The 25773-nt window shown below is 35.9% G+C and overlaps 3 protein-coding genes across 5 annotated transcripts in view; 2 read left to right on the top strand and 1 right to left on the bottom strand.

The window, feature by feature from the left end:
- Positions 1-4324, top strand: part of LOC139151999 (putative leucine-rich repeat-containing protein DDB_G0290503) — a 40196-nt gene extending 35872 nt beyond the window's left edge. For both annotated transcript variants that reach the window (XM_070725077.1, XM_070725076.1), the window contains exon 20: positions 290-4324. In XM_070725077.1, the coding sequence (XP_070581178.1) occupies positions 290-406 (117 nt within the window). In that variant the 3' untranslated portion in view covers positions 407-4324. The remainder of the gene's footprint in view (positions 1-289) is intronic.
- LOC139152001 (meiotic recombination protein DMC1/LIM15 homolog) lies at positions 4264-15284 on the bottom strand. Of its 2 annotated transcripts, XM_070725078.1 has the most exons (14): positions 14986-15284; positions 14465-14630; positions 13364-13455; positions 12289-12333; positions 11709-11759; positions 11286-11381; positions 9980-10062; positions 9123-9290; positions 8512-8603; positions 7048-7121; positions 6818-6932; positions 6534-6594; positions 6047-6163; positions 4264-5444 (listed from the first exon to the last, which is right to left on the bottom strand). In XM_070725078.1, exons 3-14 carry the CDS (start codon positions 13412-13414, stop codon positions 5375-5377), a joined length of 1023 nt encoding a protein of 340 aa, XP_070581179.1. In that variant the 5' UTR covers positions 13415-13455; positions 14465-14630; positions 14986-15284; the 3' UTR covers positions 4264-5374. The 2 variants fall into 2 exon arrangements, with proteins under 2 accessions (XP_070581179.1, XP_070581180.1); XM_070725079.1 differs by lacking the exon at positions 14986-15284 and having other exon boundaries at positions 13364-13467.
- LOC139152002 (NHP2-like protein 1) lies at positions 14821-25440 on the top strand. Its single transcript, XM_070725080.1, has 4 exons — positions 14821-14953; positions 19130-19250; positions 22183-22320; positions 24862-25440. The coding sequence occupies exons 1-4, from the start codon at positions 14951-14953 to the stop codon at positions 24984-24986; spliced, it is 387 nt and encodes a 128-aa protein (XP_070581181.1). The 5' UTR covers positions 14821-14950; the 3' UTR covers positions 24987-25440.
- The last annotated feature ends 333 nt before the right edge of the window (positions 25441-25773 follow it).

Raw genomic sequence — 25773 nt, 5'->3', positions numbered from 1 at the left:
AAAATGGTTTAATACAGGTGAAAAGTAGTACTTTGTTCTTCTGTGATGTTTGTATAGAACATTTAGATGTGCATTCATTAACACACACACACACACACACACACACACACACATTGTCATGTTAAGTATGTTTGGTGCAGGACCTACAACAAGGCTAGATTTTCCTTAGTAATGCCTGTTTTAGAAGTGGGATAGTCATTTGTAGATTTTTCTTGGGTGGTAGTTCTGTTCTGATAGACCACTGAGGGATACAGCTTCTTATGCTATGGTATTGTGTTTTCCTGTGCAGGATCCAGACCCAGGAGTTTTCCCTATGATTGAACTGAAAATCCATGGTAATCACGGAAGCCTAGAGTTCACATGCTTGTACAGATTTAGGGTACATGGAGTGTTACAGAAGAATTAACTACCCACCGATATCAAGAAGACATTCTACAGAGCTAAATGTGTGTGCTGCCCTCTTTGGTGTCTAGAGTGTAAGGACTTGTAAATAAGGTTCATTTGCCTGCAGAGATCGATGAAGTACAGCTTATTGCTGTGAATAAGCTTGTACGTGCTTGAGTGACAGTGATATTTTGGTGATGTCTCCTGCATTTGTCTCCTGCTGTAATAGCACACATTCTTTGACAGATCTCTGATATATTACAAGCATAAGTACGGTATGCACTGATTTGAAAGATGGCAGTGTTTGTCTTCCAAAGCATAGAAGATCAGATTTCATTTGTCTCAGAACAGAAAATCTATGAAAGATGGTCACTGTTATCGGATATGCCTCACACTTTTTAAGAACACATAAAAAATTATATGTGTTTGTCATTGGTCATTTATATAAACTTAAGTGTGTATCTATCTGTCTGTCTGTCTGTCCCTGACCTTGAGCAGAAGGTTGAAACTTTGGGATAAACATCTATTTTGTTCTAAGCATGTGGCATTAGTACTGTGTCCATGTTGTTCTTAGCAGAAGGAACTAGAAAAGCAAACCATTTACCCTGGAGTGAGAGTGATAATAAACTATAGTGCTTGTTACATGTAAGATCTCTTAGAATGATCTGAGTTGCATTTGCTATGCTGTAGAATAGTAGCATTTATATGAAAATGATGCATATATGTGCAAATTGTGCAACAAGAAAACAGAAAGAGCCACTATCAAGTCCTTTGCACCAGTGTTCTTCACAAAGCATCCTAGGTTATCAATATTGTTATCAGGGCATGTCTACAGGTATGCATCCTTTGGCACATTTCGATTCAGCAAATTGTCCAGATGCTACTGAAATCATTCAAAATTGCAGTATTTGAATGGATATCCTATTATTGCAGCTTGTTAGTAATATACTTCCCTAATACACTTGAAGGAAAATTTAAATTTGAAATTAAATGTGCACTGGCTTTGTCTAAACAGTTAAAGTAAGGTATGAACACATATGTTACATGTTAAATGTCCTTGTGATCTGGTGCCTTAAATCTGTATTCTTAGGGTTGAGTGTACACTTAGCTTGTGAAGGAGTGTTTTGGGGGGGCAACTGCAATATTAGGCCCAAATGAAAGTGACTGATAACACTTGCAAAGTAAACTTGAAAAAATCCCAACAACCTGAATGGCAAGCTTCGGTAATTTCTCATATAAGTGTTGATTATGCAATGAGCACACTTGTGTAGACTACACAACATAGCATGCATGTGTGTATAAGTCCAGTGTTATTGTTGATAGATGAATATAATCTTGCCCTGGGTTTCATTTGTTTGCAGTAACATTGTATATTGTACACAGTCATTGAGTTGGTAAGGCTAGTACTTAATGATTTTAACATACTTTGGAAGGAAAAAAGGATTTGTTCTGTATAACAAAAATAATGAAAATATCAAAAGTTACAGCTACTGTTCATATCAGCATATGCGTGGCTTAGGCAGTGTAGCTTTGATCTTCACTGCACAGTTTTGTTTCCCTTTGACTCCAGGGTCAATAGTGAACCATAGTCTGTCTCTTAGGTATCAGGCTGTCTCTCTAGGTTGTTTTTGAGCACATGGTAGCAAACAAAATTTAGCCAAGTCCTGACTATTATTCTGTCATTCATAGACTCACACAGATGTTGTACTCCTCACTTTCCACAAATCATCCCTTCATCTTCAGCTTCGGTAACCATGTACAGATATTATACCTCACGACAGTACAAAGATACTGTTTGGTTGCTCTTGGAAGTTTTATGAATCAAAATTGCACAGAATTACAGAATTTTTAAACCATGTGCCATAGAATTTTTCTGTGGTGTTCTTGGTTTTTCTAGGGACAGCAAAGCAATCATTGGGGGCACCAAAAATGATACCTTTGGTTCTTGACCAGTTTGAATTTCCTTGCTCTTAACCAAAATAAAATTCTTCAGCTGTCCATGAACTGTGGTAGTGGCATTGACTGTTTCCTTTAATGTCTTTGCCCATGGATTATAAAGCGAGCTACTTGACATTCATTTGATATTTAGCAAGAATGACTAAATTGTGTAAAAATGCAACTCTCTCTAAATTTGTATATTGTTAGAGTTTATAAAGTTTATTTTTGGAATGTTAAAACATCCAAACTCTGTAAATAAGTCTGCTAGCTGAGGCAGAAAATGTAACTTATGGTGCTGTAAATATTTATTGCATTTCAGAATTAAGGATAAACTAAGTTTTTTTTTCAATATTTACAAATTCCACTGCCAGTTTATGTAAGTCCAATATTGCAGTCATTGCCTGACTTAGCAACAATGTAAAGATTTTATGGTGCAAGCCTACAAAAAATTTGCACAAGCATATTTGAAATACAAGTTGATGTACCATCCATAATGTAAAGTGAGACGGTGCATAGATTTCATAGAATTTTGTATTCATCAGTGCTTGCGATTCCAGTGGCAGGTCAATGGTGGAAGCATGTGAAATAATCAAAATTAGTGTTTAGAATGTAAATAAAATATCTTTATGATGTTGATGTTGGACAAAGTCCATTGTTACTGCTTGATCTCTTTTGACGTCAGTCTTGTACAATGAGGCAAGAGATTTCTCAAAAATATTTAAGTACCTCATTGAAGACAGCATCTGTGTAATGAAATCCTTCCAGTTGCTCTAAAATTCAGTCAAGATCAAAGTTTATAAGTAAATGCTTTAAGTAACTAAGAATCATTGCTGCATTTTTGTGTTTTCTAATTTAATTTAATATTTAAAATGGCTGTAAGAACACTGACAAAGAGAAAATAAGTCTAACAATTTTAGTGTTTGGTTATGTAAATTGATCACAGAAGACACTTACTCCTTAAAAGTCCTGGTGAACTAGACTTAAAGTGCACCAGCTAGTCCAGTTCAGTTCAATCATAGCAACCCAACCATGGCCACTGCATACGGTGAAAAATCAAAATGTTTTGTCTCACAGTGACACTAAATTCACTGTTTAGAATTAAAGTCCACTCTCCCTATGTGTGATCCTACAGAAATTTGAACTTGTGCAGTGCATGGCACTCCATCAAATTCCATCTTCAACTCTGAGACATCGTGACTATATTATCTTGTGTGTTTTTGACATCAAACTTGGCATTTGAAAAAGTTCTCGATTTGTGAATGAACTTTCACATAATGTTGTCATTTTCTGTAACACTCAGAATAGGAAATGTGCATCCATAGATGACCTTGCATAGAAATCTGAGCTTTGAGTTGGGAATTGAATTGAGAATATCACGTAAATTGTCTGGTTGTGCTAAAGAGATATCACTTAATTTTAAGGTGATGAAATCTGACGGAATACCAGTTGTTTCACACACATTTTTCACCGTAATATTAAAACAAAAACTATATCAAAGACAGGTTGCCCGTTTTTTTCTCTTTGTCTGTGGCAGGTGACATTGGAACATTGCTGCAGAGACCTAGAGGCTGAAAATAACTCTTTTCCTCATGTATAAATAATCTATGGTTACAATTCTGTACATACAAATAACAATTCAGAGATTTTCTCTGATATTATGTACAGTGCTAATAGAATTCAATAGTTTAGGTGTAATTTTGTGTAATATTTAAGTCACTGCTGCCATTTTGACGTTGTAGTCTATATCTAATCATGTCACATGAGAGAATAGAGATTTGTGTTACAGTGTTGTATTTAAATATCTTTTGATAAAATGTTGATAAGCTTTAAAACTTGCTTTATTTGAAAATGTTTTAATTCATTAACAGCTTTCAATAAAGAAATCAAAAACAAACATTTTGTTTTGATATTTTTTGGAAAATATTACATCATAAATAGTTTCACAAGAAATGTGACATTGAAACTTTGTCTATTAAGAAATAAACATTTCTTGTTGTCAAAATATGTTGTGTTGTGCATGTAAACTGACCTTTAGTGATTGGACGTATGCCAAGGAATGTTTGAATGTTCAATATTCACTTCACTCAGCAAAAGTAGTAACAATTCAAAAGTGATGCTCTCATAATGTACAAAAAACCAAATCCTCAAACTTTTTTAGAAATTTATGCATCGTGAAATAGTGTTCAGTACTGATGAAGAGGTCAAGACTTGGGGCTGATGTGGATTACAGGGTAACTAGTCAATCAAAGTTGTGTGAATAAAAGAAACAAGTGTGATAAGACTTCTGTTGGTTCATCATCAATGAACAGTAGTCTGTAAATGCATGTCAAAGCAAAAGTGTATGCATACATAGTTCATATGATATAATCACACTGTAATTGGTTAAGCAATGCACCTTGAAGAAAATGAGTTTCCACATTTGACTGTATAACGAGAATTCATAACATGTAAGTATCGCAACTTGTTACGTCCTTTTAAAAAGTTCCAAAACCACTTTTTCGAAGCATGGCCACGAAGTAGTTTTCCAAATGAAACTTTCACAGATTCCTTTCAAAAATATATCGTGGAAGTCATGGCCATGACCTTGTACTGAAAAATGGTATAAATTAAAAGAAAAAAAAATTGCATTAGGGTACGTCATTGTTGGTGATGCATCAAAACAAGACATACATGCTTACTTTGCAAGCCAACTTTACCCTTTTTGTACAATTTCTGAGTCATCACTGAACATATTCTATCGCTGTTCAAATTTTTTATTATTGACAAAAACAACTGCTGCACATTTGATAGAAAATTGAAAACCTGTAGTCACTTACTATAGTTAAAATCTCCAGGCAAAAAAGCTGATTGAACATGCACCTATTGTGGGCGGTTGAAAGTGTGAATCAATGGAAGTTTGTAAATACAGCAATAATTAGAAAAAAGTACTTTACATCTCATGTTCCCATGGCAACTGCAGTACTTCCTCTTAATTTATAGAACTTGCATGAGGCTTGGAGTAGTCTAATTACTGTCCTTGAATGCTTTCTGCAATTCTTTAAGGGTCATTTCTTTAGTCTTTTGCATCAATAATTCCTCCAGTAGAAATGGCAAATGTTGCTTCATTTTCTGGCATATCAGGACTGCATTGAAAAAAAACCATAAAACCATATGGTTACCAAAAGACAACAGTGGAAAATCTAAGCTAAGGTGATGATTGATGTGTAGTATGGATTAAATTGGCACAGCTTTGAAAGGTTTATGCAAGTTACGAGTGTCATTGTATGTATTGTCACTTTTATACGGACAAATTGATATAGCCACATTTTACCCTGGAACCTGGTAGCTCTACATCTATCAAGATCACAGTGAAAGAATTTGTACTATCAATAAAGGTGTTGATACCAGGCATGAAACTCTCTTGTCCTAACTACAGACAAAAGTTAAGTGTTAAGGTTGAAGGTTAGGTTTAAATTTACAATTATGAGTCCCTCAATAGTGAGTTTTATTTTACACAAAGGGTTGATTGATGCTTGTAATCTGTGATTATATGACTGATAAGAAATTTGAGTCTGAGCCAAAAAATAGGGTAACACAAAATGTTTGAGGATAACACACAACCATTCACTGGTATTATCTCTATAAATTTACATATTCTGTTTCACAATTAAGTAGCATGTAGCAAAGCATCAGCAATATTGTATTGAGTGAAGTTATGAATGAAGTTAACATGGTTGTTGCATACCTGTCATATATTTTGGCTATCCTATTCTCACCACGTCCCTTTTTCAGACTGATTCGCACAGTTGAAGCATGGGCAAGAATATGGCCACCAATTGGTTTCTTGGGATCTGCTTGAAAGCTAGAAAATTGCCAAACCCATGTAAATAAAGTCTTCACAACACATAAGCTTTCACAAAATGTTCTATGCACAAGTTTTGTGGAGAAAAGGATAAATCCAGCAGTCAGAGAATCAAAATTGAACTAATTCAACTAATTAACAAACTACACAACCCTAAAATGAACCAGAATTTAAAATGAAATCAGTGGATTAGGATAGCAGATAACAATAGCAATGTCAGTATAAAAGTAAAACATGTTTTACTGACATTGAGCTTTTCTTTCATCTGCCATATGCAGCAATCAGAATGGTACAGGTTAAAAAATTGCAAATCTTAATTGCCATATTTGGCAAGCGATGATTCCATGTACCATTGAGAAACCTGGCTTACCTCATTGTAGCTCCTGGATCAGCTGTCATTTGATTGGTTATGAATACTGCAACATTGTACTCTATCAACAAAAAAGTATAATTTGAAGACAAAGTGCCATGATAATAGCTAATATCATACTCTCTCTTGTGTAACAATATCTGAGAACAGGTTACTCTTTCCAGTATCTTTCTGTCTTCACAGTTGGTTTATTGGATCAAAGTGAAGTTTTTACTTCTTTGTTCATTGCACAAAATTGGCAGCTGGAAATTAAAGTTTGATCTAGCTCTAATGTCTCATAGTACCTTCAGAAATCTTCTGCAGTCTTGATAACATCTGAGCTAATTTCTGTTGTCGGTCTGCTAATTCACCCCTTCCACTGAAGTCAACTCGGAACAATGCCATGATGGAATCAATTATCTGAAGAGGGAATATTCAGGGATGAGTCTTTCTGATTTGATTCATGAAAAATGTAAAAGTTACAAAAGTATATGAATATGGCATCAATGAGAATCCTATTAAATTTGATACAAACCAACAGTTTGAAAACTCCAGGCTCTTCATGGAATTTGGCAGCTACATGTTCAAGGAGTTCATGCTGATGTTCACCTATCGAGAGTACAAAGGAAGATGATGCATCACACATGATATCTATATATATATATATATATATATATATATATATATATATATATATATATATATATATATATATATATATATATATATATATATATATATATATATATATATATATATATATATATATATATATATATATATATATATATGTTCGACTCTGGTTTTTCAGGTTGTCCCCAGTGTTGTCGGTGGCGTGGTTATGATAAACTATTTGAACCAGAAGATTGGTACGTGTGTAATATCCTACAAACGAATATATATATATATATATATATATATATATATATATATATATATATATATATATATATATATATATATATATATATATATATATATATATATATATATATATATATATATATATATTATATATATAATTCATGGGTTGTATTGGTGAGTACTCATCACCTTCTCACAGCATTACATGAATAAATGGTTAAATGCATTACTCTATTCTTGCCAATGTCTTCCCCATCACTTTAAAAAAACTAACTGGTGAAATACACTTTGTATTTGTAAGAAGTACAACTGAAGAACTAAACATCTTGTGAGAAAAGATAATTATGAAATCCAGAAAGCAAATGGTTACATTTACTTGTCTTTACTTGAGATCATGACTGAACTTGGTGTAAGAAAAGTGGAGTTTTGCCTAATGTATGGCATGGGTAACCTGTCTAAGAATACTCAACTTTTGAGAATCATTAATAACCAAGAATGTGTATGACTGCCCTCACAATATTATAGTAAAATTACTTTGTTTTTATGGCTGTACAGGCTGTTTTCATATTGCACAACAGAAACTCTCATACATCTTATCCATAGAACAAGCAACATCTATTGCTTATGCAGAGCAGATCGATTATGTCGATGTAACACATGTTGAATTGCAAAGTAAAATTTACAGCTTAGAGAAACAGTGATGTTGATGTATAATACCATACTCCAGGGACAGACAGCAGGGAATAAACAAAGCTGTAGATGAAAAATATGGCAAAGCTACATAACATCATTATCGGTTTACATCATGGACATAATTTTCTTGAAACCATTTGTATTGAATAAGAAAGTTTAACGATAGGAAATATGGATGAGAAAGTGTACATTCAGATAAAATGTTCATGAATGCCAGCAAAACAATTTTATCTGTAAGACTTAAAATGCTCAACTTGCTCAATGCTTAAGTTTGATTTCTGAACTGTCAACACAGATTGACTTCAAGTACCTGACACTTTGGCTTTTTTGTTCCAAAGTGGGTGATAGACAACACATCTTAATAACAATTTACTGTGAATAAGATAACACAGATGATAATGTAATGAATACAATTTATATAACTTTTATCTCAAAAACTTACTTGTATAGGCTCTGGCATACAGTACATTGTCCAGCATGGCCTCATGGTCTAAGTTAAAACGATCTGCAATGGCTCTTAATCTGTCTGGACGGCTAATATGAGAGTTAAAGAAAATGTCGTTCAAAGGTAACAAGCAGCGGGTTCATTATAACACTAAATTTACAGCACATATGTTCTCCTGTATAATGAAGTTCACGGAAGGAGGAACCACTAGTATTTCTCCTGCTGGTCATTTGTGGATGGCAGGGACAATAGCTAGGAAAAAGGTAATATTCAACAGGTGTCTTCATGTACATCTGTATTAATTTTTAATAACAGCTTTGACCGATACATATTGATTTCTGTGAATTTACTAACACAAGTGGATTTTAAATAAATGCATCTTGCTAATGTATACATACCCTGGTAAATGTACTCAGTACAATATCTACATGTAGGAGTGAATATGATGGCCAAAATGAATGAGAAATAGCAAACACATTAGCATGGTACTGTGCATTTGTAGTTTTAAAGATTTGTTTACACAAGAATATTTCTTTCAAGTATCAGACAAGAATTGTTTTGAAGTAATTCCACACTGAAGAGATTAGAATGAGTGTTGAAAAGGATACAAAGTATTTTCTGTATCTACAAAGACTACTTTTCCTCCAGGGTAGCCATTAGCTCCAGGTAATTGAGTTGTAACACACAAAGTATGTGATATCTGAGTTTTACCAGTTCTGAACTCCCCAAATGCCTCTGTTATTGCCATGCTTTCAATGCCGCCTCCAAGCAGCTTACTGAAAAGTAAACATATGCCACATAATACCATATCATCAACATTAATCCTTCCACCTCAACAGCCTTGTAAATATAATCAGTCCACCCACTCTGAAAACATCCCAGGGTACATGGAATTTGTTGTGAAATGGTTGATTGCACAGAGGGTAATATTTGCCTTATTGCATGAATGGCTGGCCACTTTTTTATTGTAATGTACACTACAAGATTCATCATGAATACATACTGTGGTAACTATTTATGAAACATACCATGTCATTGCTACAGTTTCATAAATTAACCTATGAAACAACAGAAGTGTACATATTCAAATTATTAAATTATTTCTATTACCAGGTAATTTTACCACAAAACAGAAAAGTCATCCTCAATAGACCTCAATTCACCTCCAAAAAGGTAAAACCACTTTATAGTTAGTACTATTCTCAGCCTTTCTTACTCATAATAAATGAGGCAACATTACGGTACATTCCCTTTCATGCAATGCAAATCTCTTCCACACATTGTGCATGAATAAAAATAATCAATCATCCCTATAATGACGCAAGCAGTATATTCATGCAAACAAAGAAACTATTATAAGTCACCTGAGTTGTTCACTTCTGTTTCTAAAGCAGTCATTCAAGTCACACTGATACCTTTGTGCTGCATGGTCTGTAACTGATGATTACAATAAATGTACACTTACTCCAATTCTGTGCTTCCTGTTGTTATTCTGAACACATTCTTGCGCTTCTCACTGAACTCTAATGCAGTCAGAAAACCTGGATCCTGACAAAGGAAAGAGAAAAGCAGGGTTAACATTGGCTCTCATACTGTAAGAGATTTATCGGTACAGTGTGTTTACGTTGAAGAACAAATACAAATCTATTCTATGGAAGCTAGGCTACAGATCTTTATAGCTATTGGGATAAGATTAAATATGTGAATTGAGGATAAAATTATTGAATAGTGATTTAAAATTTGTAATACTTAACCATGTAAAACTACAAAGTTTTAGTAAATTGAACTTGAAAAAAATTTGTGGGGCGACTTACACCTGTCTATATTCTAGAAAATGAAGTTCTGATTTGACATGCTTAGTGCTAAATACTTTGTTTTTAGGGAAATTCACAACACATGCTTTCAAAAGATTGTCAATACAAAGAACATGACATGAAGACAATGTCAAATTTAACATAGCATCTATTTCAAAAGAAATTGTATGCCTAAAAATCAATGTTTTTGGAAGAATAATACAGATCTGTATACTGTACTGCATATTGGCAGCTATCATGAGCTGTGATGATAATCACATACTTTGATCATGTTCATCTGTAATACTATGGACATGATTCTTATTTATAGCATTCATGTTCTAATTTTCTGTATCATGCTGACTACACCTTTACAGGTCATTGCACAAATAAGTCAGAACAGGTTGTCACTCAAGTACTGATATGAATAATTGCTATTTGTACATGTTAAATTGCCAAATAACTCTGTTGAAAAACCAGTTGTAGCTTTTGCCACTCTAAAATTTTACACTAAACATAAAATTCTCATTCATTCCAATCTGATACTTTCTCTTGTTATATGTTGAAACAAATGCACATTTTGTAGACCTTGGTCAGGGTCCTTGTACAAAGTTGAGCCCATTATGATGAAAAGGACAAACTTGACCAACAAATGTTGTACCTAGTCTATAAAAATTGATACATTATTCAAGGAATAAGAGCAAAAGACAATAAATGATCGTGACTCATTATTGTTGTATTGACCAATGTTAAGATGATAAAAATGTCTAAGTATGGAGGACGAGAAAAAATGACCCCTCGAGTAAAGAATTCTCAATCAATACTGATTTTAGGCAGCTCTCTTGAACTGGCTGTTAATTTGTAAAGAATAATCAAAGGAAATCCCAAAACATTCCAAGACATGCACTTCAAGCATAAAAAAACTATTTTTCGATTAAGTAAACTAAAAGAGGCCACTTGCCCTATGCCAACACTTACCAATATTTTACCAGCAGCCTCTTTGATCTTTTCCATCTTGGCTTCTGAGATACCTTTAATGGCACACAGATGTTTACGGGTAGTCATCAAGATACCCTATCATGGATTAGAAATGTGAATGGTCAGTGTTGGTGAACAAACAGAAAGATGTCGAAACATTTTTTATTTTGCCAATGATGAATACTTGTCAATTGAACTTGACAATGTGCTGCAATAACAAAACAACAGTAACTTTCCATAGAACTAAAGGTATGGATTCATTGTAAACAAATGCAGTACATTATTGACTATATGACATTTTCTATAGACAAATATTTAAAATCATGTTAAATGATACATTAATAAGTGACCTGAAAGAAAGTTATTTATCAGGAACTGAATTACAAACAAACATTTCTTAATACTATATAGGAGGTGACAAACCTTGACTGTACAGATTCCTGATGATTTTAATTTCTTGATATCTGCAACATTCTGAAATTATTTCATATAGACAGTGAGAAAAATATACCCTTATCCCTGTGAAAAAATATATGCTCCAATATAATAGGATATTTACTGAATGCCAGTAATACTGAAAATTAATGGTTTTGGAACATCTTGAAACAAATTACAGTTGGCTATACTGCTGTATTTTTCATGAAGAGGTTATGATTTACGAGATTCATAGGACAGCCAGCTGATTGTAAAATGCTCCTTAAAAAATTACTGAACTGGAAAGAATGTTTGCATATATATGCTGTTTTCTTGAGAATCAAACCAAAAAGATAACCTTTCTTGCAGCATTGTATTTCTTTGAAAAAAGTAGGTTTGATATTTGTATGGCTATTGTTTGCCAGGTGAAGAGATGCCGAGTCTTACAGCAGAATTAACAGAAGAGATAAATGTCATGACCGAGGCATGTTTCTTTTTAATTTTTCACACGAGTAGTTCAAAATATATGAACATGGTTTTCAACTGTAGACTGTGATATTTCATGTTCAATTAATGTAGTTGCACTTACAATGCCATGATTCTGCAACAGATCAATGTCTTGAAAAAAGGACTCCTGAAAGATGTCAGAAATCAAATAAATTTTAAGGCTTCAAGAGTGTTGTTGACAAATTCTGTAATTTCACTGAGAACCTTTCTGGAAACTGACAAGCTGTCACGCAATGGTTCTAATGTCTATAACATATTGTTCTAATGTATAATTATTCTTATTTGTTTGAATTTTCTACATTATTTTATATTCTGAAAGAATTATGACATCAACCTTTCATTAACAGGTCAAAATAACACAAGGAATGTGATCACAATAAAATATTGACAACCATTTGATTCATTTATCATGATAATAAAAAATTAAGAGTCAGCATGTCCATTGCTTTAATTTCATGTGATTTGATTTTGTCCAAAAAATATAGATAACCTTTTGATTCATTTATTATGATAATAAAAAATTAAGAGTCAGCATGTCCATTCTGTGTGAGATTATGTTTTGCAAGACCAGAATCAAAGTAACTTCAGTGGTCTTAAATTTAAGACTGGCTCATATTTGTGAACAAATATTTGTAAATTACACAATTTCACTAGTGTTCACTGTTCTGGTCTGAGCTACAGTGGTTAATTGGGACTTCACAGGACAGTGGCCCAAATGGTGGCCATAATAGAGCTAAACTATAGGTGAATGGAAACATTTAAATTAGGTAAACAAAATCTCATCAATCATCATTGTCTTTATACTTTCCACTAAAAAAAGCAGATAACTGGAAATTATCAGCCAAAACTCTGAATGACTGTCAAATATGTTGCATTACATTATCAAGTTGTGTGTAATAAATAAATGCAAGTGTTCTACCTGTGCTAATGCTCCATCCATTACAATTTCTTTCATGGCCTGCTGTAGAGATGCTCTTGATTTCTTTATTTACCAAGATATTGCCATAATATATTTTGACATACAAATGTTTTTGTATGTTTGCAAATGAGTGATATCATCAAACAATTATTATATGTTATAAAGCTATTATGTTTGAAGCAAATGTCAAGTATCAGGAAAGTACCTTGTTGAAAAGATAAAATTTTGAACCGTTTACCTCATCAATGTCATCTTGAATGTCTTCCTCTACAACCTGATCTGATGCCATCTTGATCTACGCAGTTTCTGCAATGTGACTCCTCTGGAAATCTATCGATAAAACTTGAATTAATGTGGCATAAATTACGCCAGCTGCCAAAAAATATGTAAAGTTCTGCCACTTTCATCTAACAAATTCATAATTGAAGTACCAAGCTATCATTTTGTAAAAATCAGTTAAAAAATGTTAAGAGAAGTAAATCTTGTCTTTTAACTCAGTATACATCAACATTTTGATTTTGTTCACTGACATGGCACACTACCAACAAGAACTATCATGTTTATGTCAACTTAATAAAAATTGAAACAAATGAACCAGTATATATCACAATGCAACCAGTACAAATATTTTCAAACATTGTATTTTGTGATTGTTCAGATCAGAAAAAAATTATGGCATCAAGTTTAGTACTATAGTTTGACATTATAGGTGTGTGTGCTGTTTCCTCAGTTTTGTAATATAATACCTCAGAACACATGATGCTTGAAAAAGTTTGATGATTTAAATATTCTGTTATCATTGTGTGTAGCCTTTCCTCAGTTTTTGTCATTTTAAGATAAGAAGTTCAAAGCGTCCACATTTTTCGGAGTACAATATTTACTTCACTGTACATCACAGTTTCTTCCAGAATGAATTTCTTTCTGCTGTGGACTGCATGGTCGGTAGCTACTCATGTGTACACATGACTGCATATGCAGGCCTTGATTTGAAGTGATTTACACTTTTAATTTCTTTTGCAAGTTCGAAAAAGATAGCGAGTTCTTCTTTTTTTAAGATTTTAAATATATTATAAATCAAAATTTAGATTAAACCATGATCATTTGTAATATTTAATTTGACAAGAATATGGAAAATGTTTCCACCACCTGAAACTCTTCATGCATGTGACGAACGCATACACGACAGAACAGTACATGTAAACAGTATTAAAAGGACGTCATGTCTGTGATATTCCTGGTCGTTCAGTGACTGTGGTTGGCTTGAGACGACACTTTGATCTACATTTCACCACAGTCTCTCCATCATGTGATTTCATATTGTATTTATAGAGTACTGTACCTTTGAGTGCGGGAGATCCTTTGCAAAATCGTTCGAAATTACTCTGGGGAGAGGGTATCCGCACCGATCGGTTTGGTCTTGCCGCAGATAGGATGACTCCGATTTCAGACTTTGGCGGGATCTCGAAAGCAGACGACACTATTTCAGTGTAAAAGTTGGTAAAAATCTAAGAATACGTGAAAAAAAATCAGCAGTTTTAAATTCAAGAAAGTCTTACAGAAGATCAAAGTGATTTCTTAAAATATTATCCCCAAAAAGGAATAATCCCTACCAGAAATTTGACAGTTACCTATCATCAGTAGCTCCAACTTTGCACGACTCGAAAAAGTTGTCTGGTCGTATGTGACCTTTGACCTCTATCATTTTGAAACCGAGGCCTTTAGTGACAACACGTGTATTTTGGTTTTCGTATCCTCCGGGAAGCTTTACGCAGAGAGGACGAAACTCACCCCTAAACCGACCTGCAGTGAGTGAAAGATAGAAACAATGGTAAGATTAATATTGAATCGATTTAAGCCTACTTTTTTCTGGTCATAGTTTTCGTTTAAACATTGATGTCGCCGTTTTCACTCAGACTTCCTGTTCTCGAAGAAAGACTCGCATCCAAAATGGCGGTTTCAGGAGAGCACGTGTGAAACGAAGATCCGTGTCGTGGAGATCTTACCTTTGGAGTTCCGCTATTTGAACTTTGAACACTACGCTAAAGATAGTTACATACAGTGAATGCGTTTTGTTGTTCCCTAATTCCTATGCTCGCATAACGCTTTTGTCTTTCCCCTCTGCCAACCAGCTACAACAGCATACGGCTCGTCGTAGTACTGAACATTGTTGTTGTAGTAGTAGCAAACTGGTGCTGTGTGCTGTGCCGGTTAGTTCCTGAAAGAAGGGTGTTACCTGTATAGTTTTTTTGTGGTCTACGTTTAGATGTCACGATAATACTATCCAGTGTGGGAATTGCACGTGCAGCAAATCGCATGAACTAACTTGGGGTAGCGTAAAAATTACACATAGTATGTAGAGCCTGGGATTCTCCCTCAAATGGTACATGGTAATATTGGTAGAGTGCTTGCAAGTTGCGTACCGTGCGTGCGTGGGAATCTTGCAAATAATGTAAACTGCATCCAAAAAATCAAGAAAGCTATGTTGGGTTTCATTTCCACACATGTTCTCATAGAAGTATCATTTATTTTTGATTGTTACTCTTCATTATCTACTTCATCTTGTCAATTTTATACCAGAGGTGACCTTATCCACATGCCCACTGTCACTTGTTGTTCGATTCAAGGCAAAGGTCACTTTTGGTAGCTTCTATGCTCACTCTAATGGTACAGTGGCCTTTGCCATGCATCAAACCACAAGCGATTGTGCACTGTCGGTTTGTACTAGTGAATGCAACTGAGATCCCTGCCCCGAAACCCAACCCCACTGCAAAGTCATCCCCCTTACACACCCAGCCCAACAGCTTGGTTTGATTCTGTTATTGGCACCATTTTACAAGTGGTATGGCCACAAACTGATGCCGTCAAATCACCATACACAATACACAGTGCTGTAATTACAAGGCTTCTGTGTTTTGTGTATGGCTATTTGACGTCATTAGTTTGTGGCTATACCGTTTGTAAAATGGTGCCCTGTTATTACTTTATAAAGCTTTTGTTATGAATTAATTACACATATATTGGACTTGAAGAACTGTAACAGTTTGCTGAGGACGGGTTTTGGCTGTACAGTCTGAAAGGAGCCTATGAAATTTGCATAAAAGTTCGTGTTAGAGAGCCTCGTTTTCGTTAAGCTGACCGCCACTGCAGTGAGGGATAAAATACGGCGAAAGGGTGGTCTTTAAATATCGACGTGCAGCAAAACGTACAATAGCTAGAACTAAAATTTTTGCTCACAGTTGTAGCATACATACTAATGATCTGTTTTCCTTGGGTAAACTCACAAAAGTTGAGAAGATTTTATTTAAATCGCTACAAAGTGGGTGGCGAGGTCGACCCGCCAAATGCGGAAGTAAACTTCACCTTTTTCGTAAAACAGCTCGATAATGACCTTAGAGGTCTTAAGCCAAGTCGAAAATTTCAGAAAATATTCATTTAACTATTATCAACATTTGGTGAAATTTTCATGACCGTGCGACCATGGACATGTATTTGCGGCAGTGTTGAATGTTGGCATGCAGTTACCATATCGCTGTATACGTAGATCTCGAGGGTCTATGAGTGTACGAACACCCGTTACGCTACGTACACTCCACGCTGTTTACCGCGACCAAACAAACCACTTGTAGTTCACACGGCGCGGGTGTTACACGATTAATCTTTCATTTTTTTCAAAGTTTACTCCTATAATCTCGGGTCACTGATGTTATATATAAATAAAGTATTTAATTAATGTCACATTATGACCATCAATACTTAAAAAATTTTTTGCTAGTTACATGAGTTATAAAATGTGCCGGTCTAGTTCGAGCACGCACGGTAATGCTAGCAGGGATGGCCGCAACGCGCAGCTGTTTACCGGCTATCATTCTAGCCGCATCTATATTCACGTACTCGTGTGTGGGATACAGAGTAGCCGTATTTATCCACGGAGATTTTTTGCAGTCGATGTTATTTCCTACAGTTTTTGTATGCTTGCTAGCTACTAGAATGCGAAAACGGAAAAATCACACAAAACGAAACAGCACTGCTAGTCAGTACGACGGGTGTCTACCACTATACTACGTGTACGGCCACAGACAGTGATAAACGTAGCCCTTCTGTCACCGTAGTGTTTTTCTCCATTTGCACTGTCCACGACTTTACCGAGAAGCCAGCCAGGCAGATTGTGTTGGCCAGTGAGGTAACACAAGCTTGCAGTCTTGCTTCCTCGTCACAATCATTGAAAACATAAACAGAACCGAAAAAATCTGCCAAGTTAGCCGGTGAGGACCGAGAAAGAGCTGAAAGAGTTTACGTGTACACTCACGCTGCGCTGTACGTCGCCATGTTAGATTTAACACATGAACGTCGCTGCATAGTCAACTTCAACGAGACTTATTTCAAAAACGGAGGCTTAAGCCACTGAGATTTTTTCAGATCGTATGGACCTACTCAAGATACGTCCCCTCCCTACTTCTCATGAAATTTGACTTTGGATATGCTTTTGCGGCAGTGTTAGTGAACGGCATTTTCGGTCGCTCGAAAACCATGAAAATAAGGCTAACGCAAAAACGAATTGATAAAACCCCATAAAAAATCATCGGCGAACACTAACTAAGAGTACAATTCAGCCGCTAACTGGAAACAGGACGTATGCTAAACGAAGGCTGAGATATCTGCGGATAAAATTCTGGCGAAAAATGCCATAACCGTCACTCACTGGCTAGAGGGCGCTGTTCGAATTTGAACTAAATCCCTAATTATGCATGCAAATGAAGTACCCTCCTTTCAGACTGGTAGAGATGATCAGAGTCATTGCATAGCTTAGCCCGGGAGATACCTCCAGGCTTTCTCAAGAGAAGACCTCCCATTTGCATCGACAATTATATATACAGCATGATGATAGAGTCGTCAAATGTGTTTAGGAACCTCAAAGGAAATGTTGCATAAACGTTTAACATAACTTGTAGTGGTAGTTATTGAAATTTATGATCAATGGTTCTGGCCAACGGGTTTACGCAGCGGTGTCATTTTGCGCTTGGAGCCAGCTACTCCTATACACAGTGGGGCCGGGTTCAGCATGGGACTCTCTACTCTGATTTGGTACTAGTAGTGTTTACAGCTTGGTTTGTAAATGTTTTGCTTCTGCAAACCAATGGACAAGATAGTTATTTAGCCAATAACTTAAAATATTGACTTGTAGGAGCTTCAGCTGGGCTGAGTATACTTCCGGTAGTAATTTATCTTTGGAAAGGAGACCACAGGGTAGCCAGGATAAATAAACAAAGAAATAAACTAAAACAAATAAACAAATAAGTAAATGAATAAACATAAGAAAAACATGAAATTGAATAAAACTTTAAATAATCAACTGAACAATGTATGTGACACATTCCAACATCAGTATCACTACTTTCTGAACTCCCGCAAGGGATGCAACTTCATGGCTGCTCATGCCATGCCACGGTCCATGATATAATTTTTTCCTGTTGCAAACAATATGGCCATCTCACTGCAGATGACTTAAAAACCATACCAGTTTTGAAGAACATGAATAGGGGTCACATGTTCACCATGTAAAATGAATATGCGATCAATAAGAAAGTAAATGTCTGATTTCTAAAGTCATGTTGATACCATTTCTTCCAATTCCTGCTCTTCTGCATTCCCAGGTTGCTTTTTGCCATTGAACGACATCAAGCTTTGAAATTGTAAATGAGCCTGTCGTGTAATCCATTACACCCTCTAAAAGAGGCTATGTGATTGGCCCATTTATGATTTAAAATTTTCTCCTTGCCCACTGTAAAAAGTGTAATTTCTTCCCTGCCCATGGCAAAAATTTGTTTTTGTTCTGCCGTAGAACCAAGAAACAGATCTATGCCTTCTACTTCACCTTGTCTGAACCAGTGAATAATGGGAAACATTGCAACTGGTTTATTAGCAATAACAAACCACCAACAAGATCAGGTTGTGGTAATGGAATCATGAATGAAAGGTAATCTTCGATTTCTGATCTTTATTTCAGGCAACTGAAGATGTCAACCCAAAGGCCTATCCATTGGCAGACCCTAAACTGACGAAAGAGATTCTGGATTTAGTTCAGCAAGCTGCCAACTATAAACAGCTGAGAAAAGGAGCAAATGAAGGTAAAAACAATGTCATTTATTAGTTTTCAGTTGAAATAGAAAGTGTGACATAAAATTCCTTTAAAATATTTACAACTTTAAATGAAGCATCAATACTACACCATATTGCAAACATTTATTTGCATTGCAAGCTTCTAGCCTGTATGAAAAGATGGGTTGCATTTTATTAATACAGATATACGCACAATTCACAAAAAGCAGGTAAATTAGAATCACAGAGTGGAAATATTTCCAAAATGAATCAGAACATATACATGCTGTAAAATAAAATTCATATTTACACAAGTTTAGTTTTAATATGTAAACATAAAACTTGTTACCACCAACAATGAAACTTTTCATTCCCGGTGTTCATATATAATTGCATTCTCCAACAGTTTATGTTAGTGTGAGTATTCCTGAATCCACTTTGACCCAATGGGTTACAGTCTGTACATGACAAGTACTGATTAATGTAAAGTAGTGACAGTCTCAATTCACTAAACTTGCTGATATGGAGTCTGCCCAATGAAAATCACTTATGGTATTTTTGTCATTTTCCAACAAATTGATTTCGCACTGTACAGAAAATCTTGGCCCTCATAGACAGGTGTTCAAGAAGGAGCGACTTCAGCTAGTCATCTCCTCAATGTCCTGAAAGGAACTAAATGAAGGGCATGACTTCCTGCCTTAGTTTTGCATTATTTATTCTGTATTTCCCAGCTTCAGTCCCAGTCCCTCAATATTTTAGATTTGAAATATTTGTCTATTGTAAACAGTCCAGAACAAACTGGCAGGTTACTTTTCTTGATCTGACTAATCGATTAGTTTTTCCAGTTTTCTTTGAACAATGGCTTGAAGGTTGAACTTATCGACACTCACTTTTTGCCCCAATACGTAGTATTTTTATGACAATAGGCACATCTGTATGTGCACTGAAAATTTATGGTTTATTTCCTCTCAGAAAGGCCAACCTTGGCAAGTAAATGATTGGTGAAAAAAGCATTTACCCATCATGTTAGGTCTCTTGTATTGACATAAATTTCAGGTGAAAGCATAGATAGGGATGTCGTTCCACTCCACTGTCTATGGTTAAAGCTATGATAAGCATTGCACAGACTTCGCCGTGTCAAATAATTTTTGATTTTGTACACAGACAAGTCATCTGTACTGGTGGTTAGGGAAAACGTACCCTTGCATTCAATCATAAATACTGATGATCTGTTGAGAGATGAAAGCAGAATACTTTTCAAGCACATTTGTTGTTCTCAACCTTTATTTCTGGACAATATTGGTAGCCATAATAATGTAAAAGTTAAACACAGAGTCATTTTTCATATCACAACTTGTCCTATCTCATCCCAACCTCAAGTACTGATATGTCCATCCCCTAGTATCTCACTGTCTTTTACTCCTTGTCATTCACAAACAAAACATGACCATGTTTCTGTCTGAACTAGACATGTCTTTTGAAAAACCTAATTATCAGATGATATGCTGTATGGAGTATCCAGTTCTTATTGAATTTACAGAATATGCATATTGCCAGTGGTTTGACACCTTCTCAAAGCTAAGGCAAGAATTGCTAAAAATGTTACTTTTTCCCGTTAATTTTGTCCTGTGATACAAATACAGTGTCTCTTTCTCCCTGAACTGTTGTGAAATTCCCTAGTCTAATAAACAACACATTATGTACAACATGGTACTTGTAATCAACTATAACAAGGGGTAAAGCCAGAGTTGACAAAGCGAAGATAAAGCATTTAACTTTAGAAGTACATGTAAGACAATAAACTCCATTTTTTCAGGGGAACAATACTATTGGAAAATACAATAAGAAGTTACATCTAATTAAGCCTGAACTTAAACAGGTGATTTAGGTCAGTGCACACTACCAATAACGTTCATTGTACCCTTCATCCAACCTTGAACAAATATGTCATGTAATCAGCAGTGAATAAAACCTTCATAGTTGTCATCTTCAGAATTTCCCTTGAGACAGGATTTGCTGCATGGATGCCTGTCATAGAGTCTAGCCCAAATGCCCAGCAACTAACCAAGAATTAGTGTATCAGTAACTGAAAACTTAGTAAAGGCTAAGTGAGGATCAAATCATGGCATATACTTATACATTGCCAGTATGGCACAGCATCTAAAGTTTTTAAAAATATATGTAAAGGTCACCTATTTTCTTAGAAAATATTATTTTTGACAAAGATATTACATCCTGTATCTGGATCATCCCGCCAACTTTCGCTGGCTATGCAATCACGTACAAAGCAGGAGTTTCCAGTTGAGTTACCTCACCTATCTGAAATGTCAGGTTGTCACAATAAACACATTCAACTCTTTTGATGGACAAGGAGCCCTTTCTTGTTGCAAACATCCAGAAATTGTTAGTTAGGTGCTATGTCCATGTACATGTCATTGACAGAACTGCATCAATGACAGAATTGCATCACACCTTCTCTGAAATATTTTATCCATGCTTCTAGTACAATATACATAAATTGAGTGGATCAAGTATGTTTTCCCAAAAAATAGATCTTGACGTGTCTTATTGGCGCATAATTTTTCAATTGGTCCTTTCAGATTTTCTCTTGATGTGAGGATTTACAGTCACTTGTTATCACCATAGAAACTGTAGACTCCCTGACAGACACAAAAGATTGCAGCCATTACAGTAGTTGCCGTGTTTTTCATTCATTCAATTGGTTTTAAGGATGTTTGCCTAGATCTCATTGCGTTCTCAGTATGTTCTAAATTTAAACATCACAATACCAAATGGCAAATGTGAAGTTTGCTACCTTAGTGCTAGCAACCATATAATAGTCCCACCGGACTACGTCTGCGGGGACTAAAAATGCGTATGAATATACCAATGGGCATAGGGGGTGAGGCATTATTATTCATAGGCTAAAGTTACTAATTCTGTCTTATTTTATCTACACAGCCACAAAGACTCTGAACCGTGGAATTTCAGAATTCATCGTCATGGCGGCAGACACTGAACCATTGGAAATCCTGCTTCATCTTCCACTACTGTGTGAAGATAAAAATGTACCGTATGTGTTTGTCAGATCCAGGCAAGGTAAGTCCTCATTCCAAAAATTACAATACTTCCCATTTCCAACAGAATTTACAGTGGCTAAATTTAGCAACAGTGTGCAGCTTTCCACCATTAGAAATGACAAGATGAGAGCTCCTTGTGATTGAATTAATTTCACCTTGAGTGAAATAAAGAGTTTGTCATCATCTACACAGACATGAGTTTGACAAACCTAAAGGGCCAATCTGCACTGGCTTTGAAGGCCATGGTTGAGCGCCAATGTCAATTTTTGGGGCGACTTGCAGCGATTTCGAAGCTGTTATCCAATTGGTTGGCAGAATCTTACCGTTACAATTAAATAATACAAATAAACTCCCTAAGTTGCTGTGAATAGTGACAATCGACCAATCAGATATAACCTTGCAAACACGCTGCGAGTCAGCTGCAATTTTTGTCACATTTAAAAATTATACCCTAGTCAATTTTTTTCAGATTTTTGCCTAAATTTGATAAAAAACTGCAGCCAATAAAATGTGATGTCCATTTGGTTCAAAATTATAAAAGAAAATAACAGAAAAACTTTAAAAATTGGGAAAATGTTGCACCAAAATTTTGGTGGGAAAAATTACAGCACTCAAAGGATTAAATTTTAACTATTCACAGCACCATAAGGAGTCGAGAGCTAAAACTGGGGAGCTGATTGGATTCAGTAATGTCAATAATATTCAGCAAACCATTAAGCTACAAGCTTCAAATCTTCTGGAGGGCTTGACAATTCCTATTGCCCGACGCCCGGGACAAGTGAAATTTACGTTCGGGCAAGTCAAAAATAAAATCTGGTCGCCCGCCGGACAAGTTGTTTATACAACTTCTGGCGCAATCGACGCGAACCTAAGTTGCGGTTTGTGCACGTGTCGCCCGATTTGCGTTGTCGTTCACACAAAATAAATGTCAATCACTGACTTTTTTAGATACAATTGTGACGTTCTTCTGCGATTCACTTGCCGACTCACACAATGTTGCAATTTTTCGATGATCGACATGAAATTGTTTCATCGTCCAATTAAAAAGTCGCTTAAAATTTGGCGTAAACAGCATTTCTTTGTTGAATGCTGACTGCTCCGCCCCAACAAATTAGGTAAAAAATTGCAAAACCCAATGCCATAGCGCTTATTGGCAATCGACCGTGCAGTACTTAATTCGGATAGTTTTCAATCGGATTCGAACCCAAAACATACGGCATCATTTATATGATCGCTGTAAATATGAGTATTTTAGGGTAATATCTCCACTAATGCAAACAAGGCATTGTGCATTTTCGCGAGCCAGATCGTAATTTCTGCTCCGCAGACCTACGCAAAAATCAAGCAAAGTTGTTGCCGTAAAGAGGCACGTAGTTTACGACGATGGGCATTGTGTAACTCTGAGAAACGACATTGTGATTATTTACGACGGCGCCACGAGGGCCAGCGTGATCGACGACTCGATGTGATGATTTAGAACGATGTTTCTGACAAAAGATCTAAACATAAGCGTTATGATGAGGAAAAACGCCGTAGATGTTATCTCCCGAAATGGAATTTGGAAAGCACAGTGGCCTTGGTTGAAATGACGGTTCCAAAATGTTCAGTACGTCGTGTCTCAAATACCCCACCATTGCCAAAGCATGGAGGTAGGAAGAGACTACCTCCATGGCCAAACCAAGCGAAATGCTTTGCTTGACAGATACGACATGTTTCGCGTTGAATCGATAAGGTCTCACGAGTTTAGTCAACCGCATTTGGACTGTTTGGCACATCGCAGATGAGATCGTGACGGGGACAATGATTGTGGAAATTTTGTGGGTCCCGCTGAGCCCGATAGTACGGTTTCACTTGCCAACAATTCGATCGCATGCACTCGCAATGCGTGAACCGAATGACGACGACCAGCGACAGAAACTGACCAATCTTTTTACGACAGCATTTATGCTTGCCAAACACGGGAAGCCGATGTATGATATGTACCTTCAAATTCAATGTTAGCCCTGCGTACACTACAGGTCTGTGTGTTCCCGGCGTTATTACGGCCTCTTGTGGTGGAGGCCGTATAACGCCAAGAACACACAGACCGTACGCAGGCCTACTTCAATGTAAACTTTTGAAAAAAATCGGCGTCAACATCGGCGAAAATTACCAAGATAAGAAAGCCGTGAAAGTCGCTACGGAATTCGTCGCAAGTATTTTGGTCTTGATTATTACAAATGGAGGACAAGTAAAATTTTTGAGAGGACAAGTGAAATTGAAAATCCACTTGTCCGACGGACAAGTGAACTGGAAAAAAAATTGTCAAGCCCTGTCTTCTGGAAGTATGCTGCCTTTAGTTCTAAGTCTAGAAAATGCAAGTCTAGAGTTTCATCCATGAAGTGATCTATTTGAGCTTTAGTTGCTCTGTGAATGATAGACAACATGAATTCTTGCTCCACCAGAAACCTATTTCTTAAGCTATGGTTATGCCTCAATACTGTAGTTGTATGTGATCTGCTTCTGATATAAAATCATAGAAAACTGATAAATGATCAATCATACATTTATCTATTTTCAGCTCTGGGCCGTGCCTGTGGAGTATCTCGTCCAGTAATCGCCTGTTCTGTGACTGTCAATGAAGGGTCCCAGTTGAAACCTCAGATTCAAGTTGTACAGCAGAACATCGAAAGACTTCTTATTTAAGTCCAACATTGAAAAGGCTTCTAAGCAACATTCACTTTTTTCCAAGCCAGCACTTGACAAAGTATTCACATTTCGGTTCACAGGGACGTTGCCACTACACACAGGCCCCAACTACCATAAATTTGTAAATGTATCAACAGAAGTAGAAAACTGTATGAGAGATACCTTTTTTTTTAAGTAAAGGAATTTCATAATGCAGAACTTGTAAAGTCATTTGCTATATCCTCTTCTCCATTTCTCATTCTGCTGCAAAATGAACTGAAACCTAGCCATCAAAGCTATTGGTCTTGTAAAATCAAAGTTTGAACAAAGTTGAAAATACACAGTTTGTCACAGCAGAGAAAGCTGTAAAAATGTGTTATGCATTTCAGTGGTGTTTTCATGTATTTTAAGAATCATGTAACTTGTAATATTCTGAAAAAACCCAAAGAATAAATATGTTGTTTCAGACATAGCTTCCAACTTGGTCACTGTGTTCCACACATTGCCTTCTCCTTTATAATTAACCAGCATTGTTGCCAACAGCAAGAACACATTATCAAGGAATGAATATTCCATATGATGAAGAGGGTTTGTGACTGTTGAGAATTCCTACAGATGAGAGCGTACGTCGCGGCTATAGTTTACCATGTTTTCAGGTCTCATTTTGTTGAAGCTTAGAGATACAAACTGAATACAGCATTACGTCTTCACAGAAAGACAGACTTCAATTGCAAGTTACATTGTACTGTCGTCAATGTTGTGTATTTAACTGCATAGAGAGTAGTGTTTTGGCAACTTTTGGCAA

Source organism: Ptychodera flava, chromosome 15, assembly GCF_041260155.1.
Source record: "Ptychodera flava strain L36383 chromosome 15, AS_Pfla_20210202, whole genome shotgun sequence".
Lineage (NCBI taxonomy): Eukaryota > Metazoa > Hemichordata > Enteropneusta > Ptychoderidae > Ptychodera > Ptychodera flava.
The sequence above is the reverse complement of the archived record's forward strand: the minus strand, read 5'-3'. Positions and strand labels throughout refer to the sequence as shown.

Bases quoted from the DNA above. Each gene is read 5' to 3' on its own strand.
- LOC139152001 (XM_070725078.1), bottom strand. From the start codon at position 13,414: ATGGCATCAGATCAGGTTGTAGAGGAAGACATTCAAGATGACATTGAT. The intron at 6,933-7,047 runs GTTTGTATCAAA...TTCCCTCTTCAG, and splicing joins CTGGAGTTTTCAAACTGTTG to ATAATTGATTCCATCATGGC. The intron at 6,164-6,533 runs GTAAGCCAGGTT...GCAATTTTCTAG, and splicing joins GATCCAGGAGCTACAATGAG to CTTTCAAGCAGATCCCAAGA.
- LOC139152002 (XM_070725080.1), top strand. The intron at 19,251-22,182 runs GTAAAAACAATG...TTATCTACACAG, and splicing joins GAGAAAAGGAGCAAATGAAG to CCACAAAGACTCTGAACCGT. The intron at 22,321-24,861 runs GTAAGTCCTCAT...ATCTATTTTCAG, and splicing joins GTTTGTCAGATCCAGGCAAG to CTCTGGGCCGTGCCTGTGGA.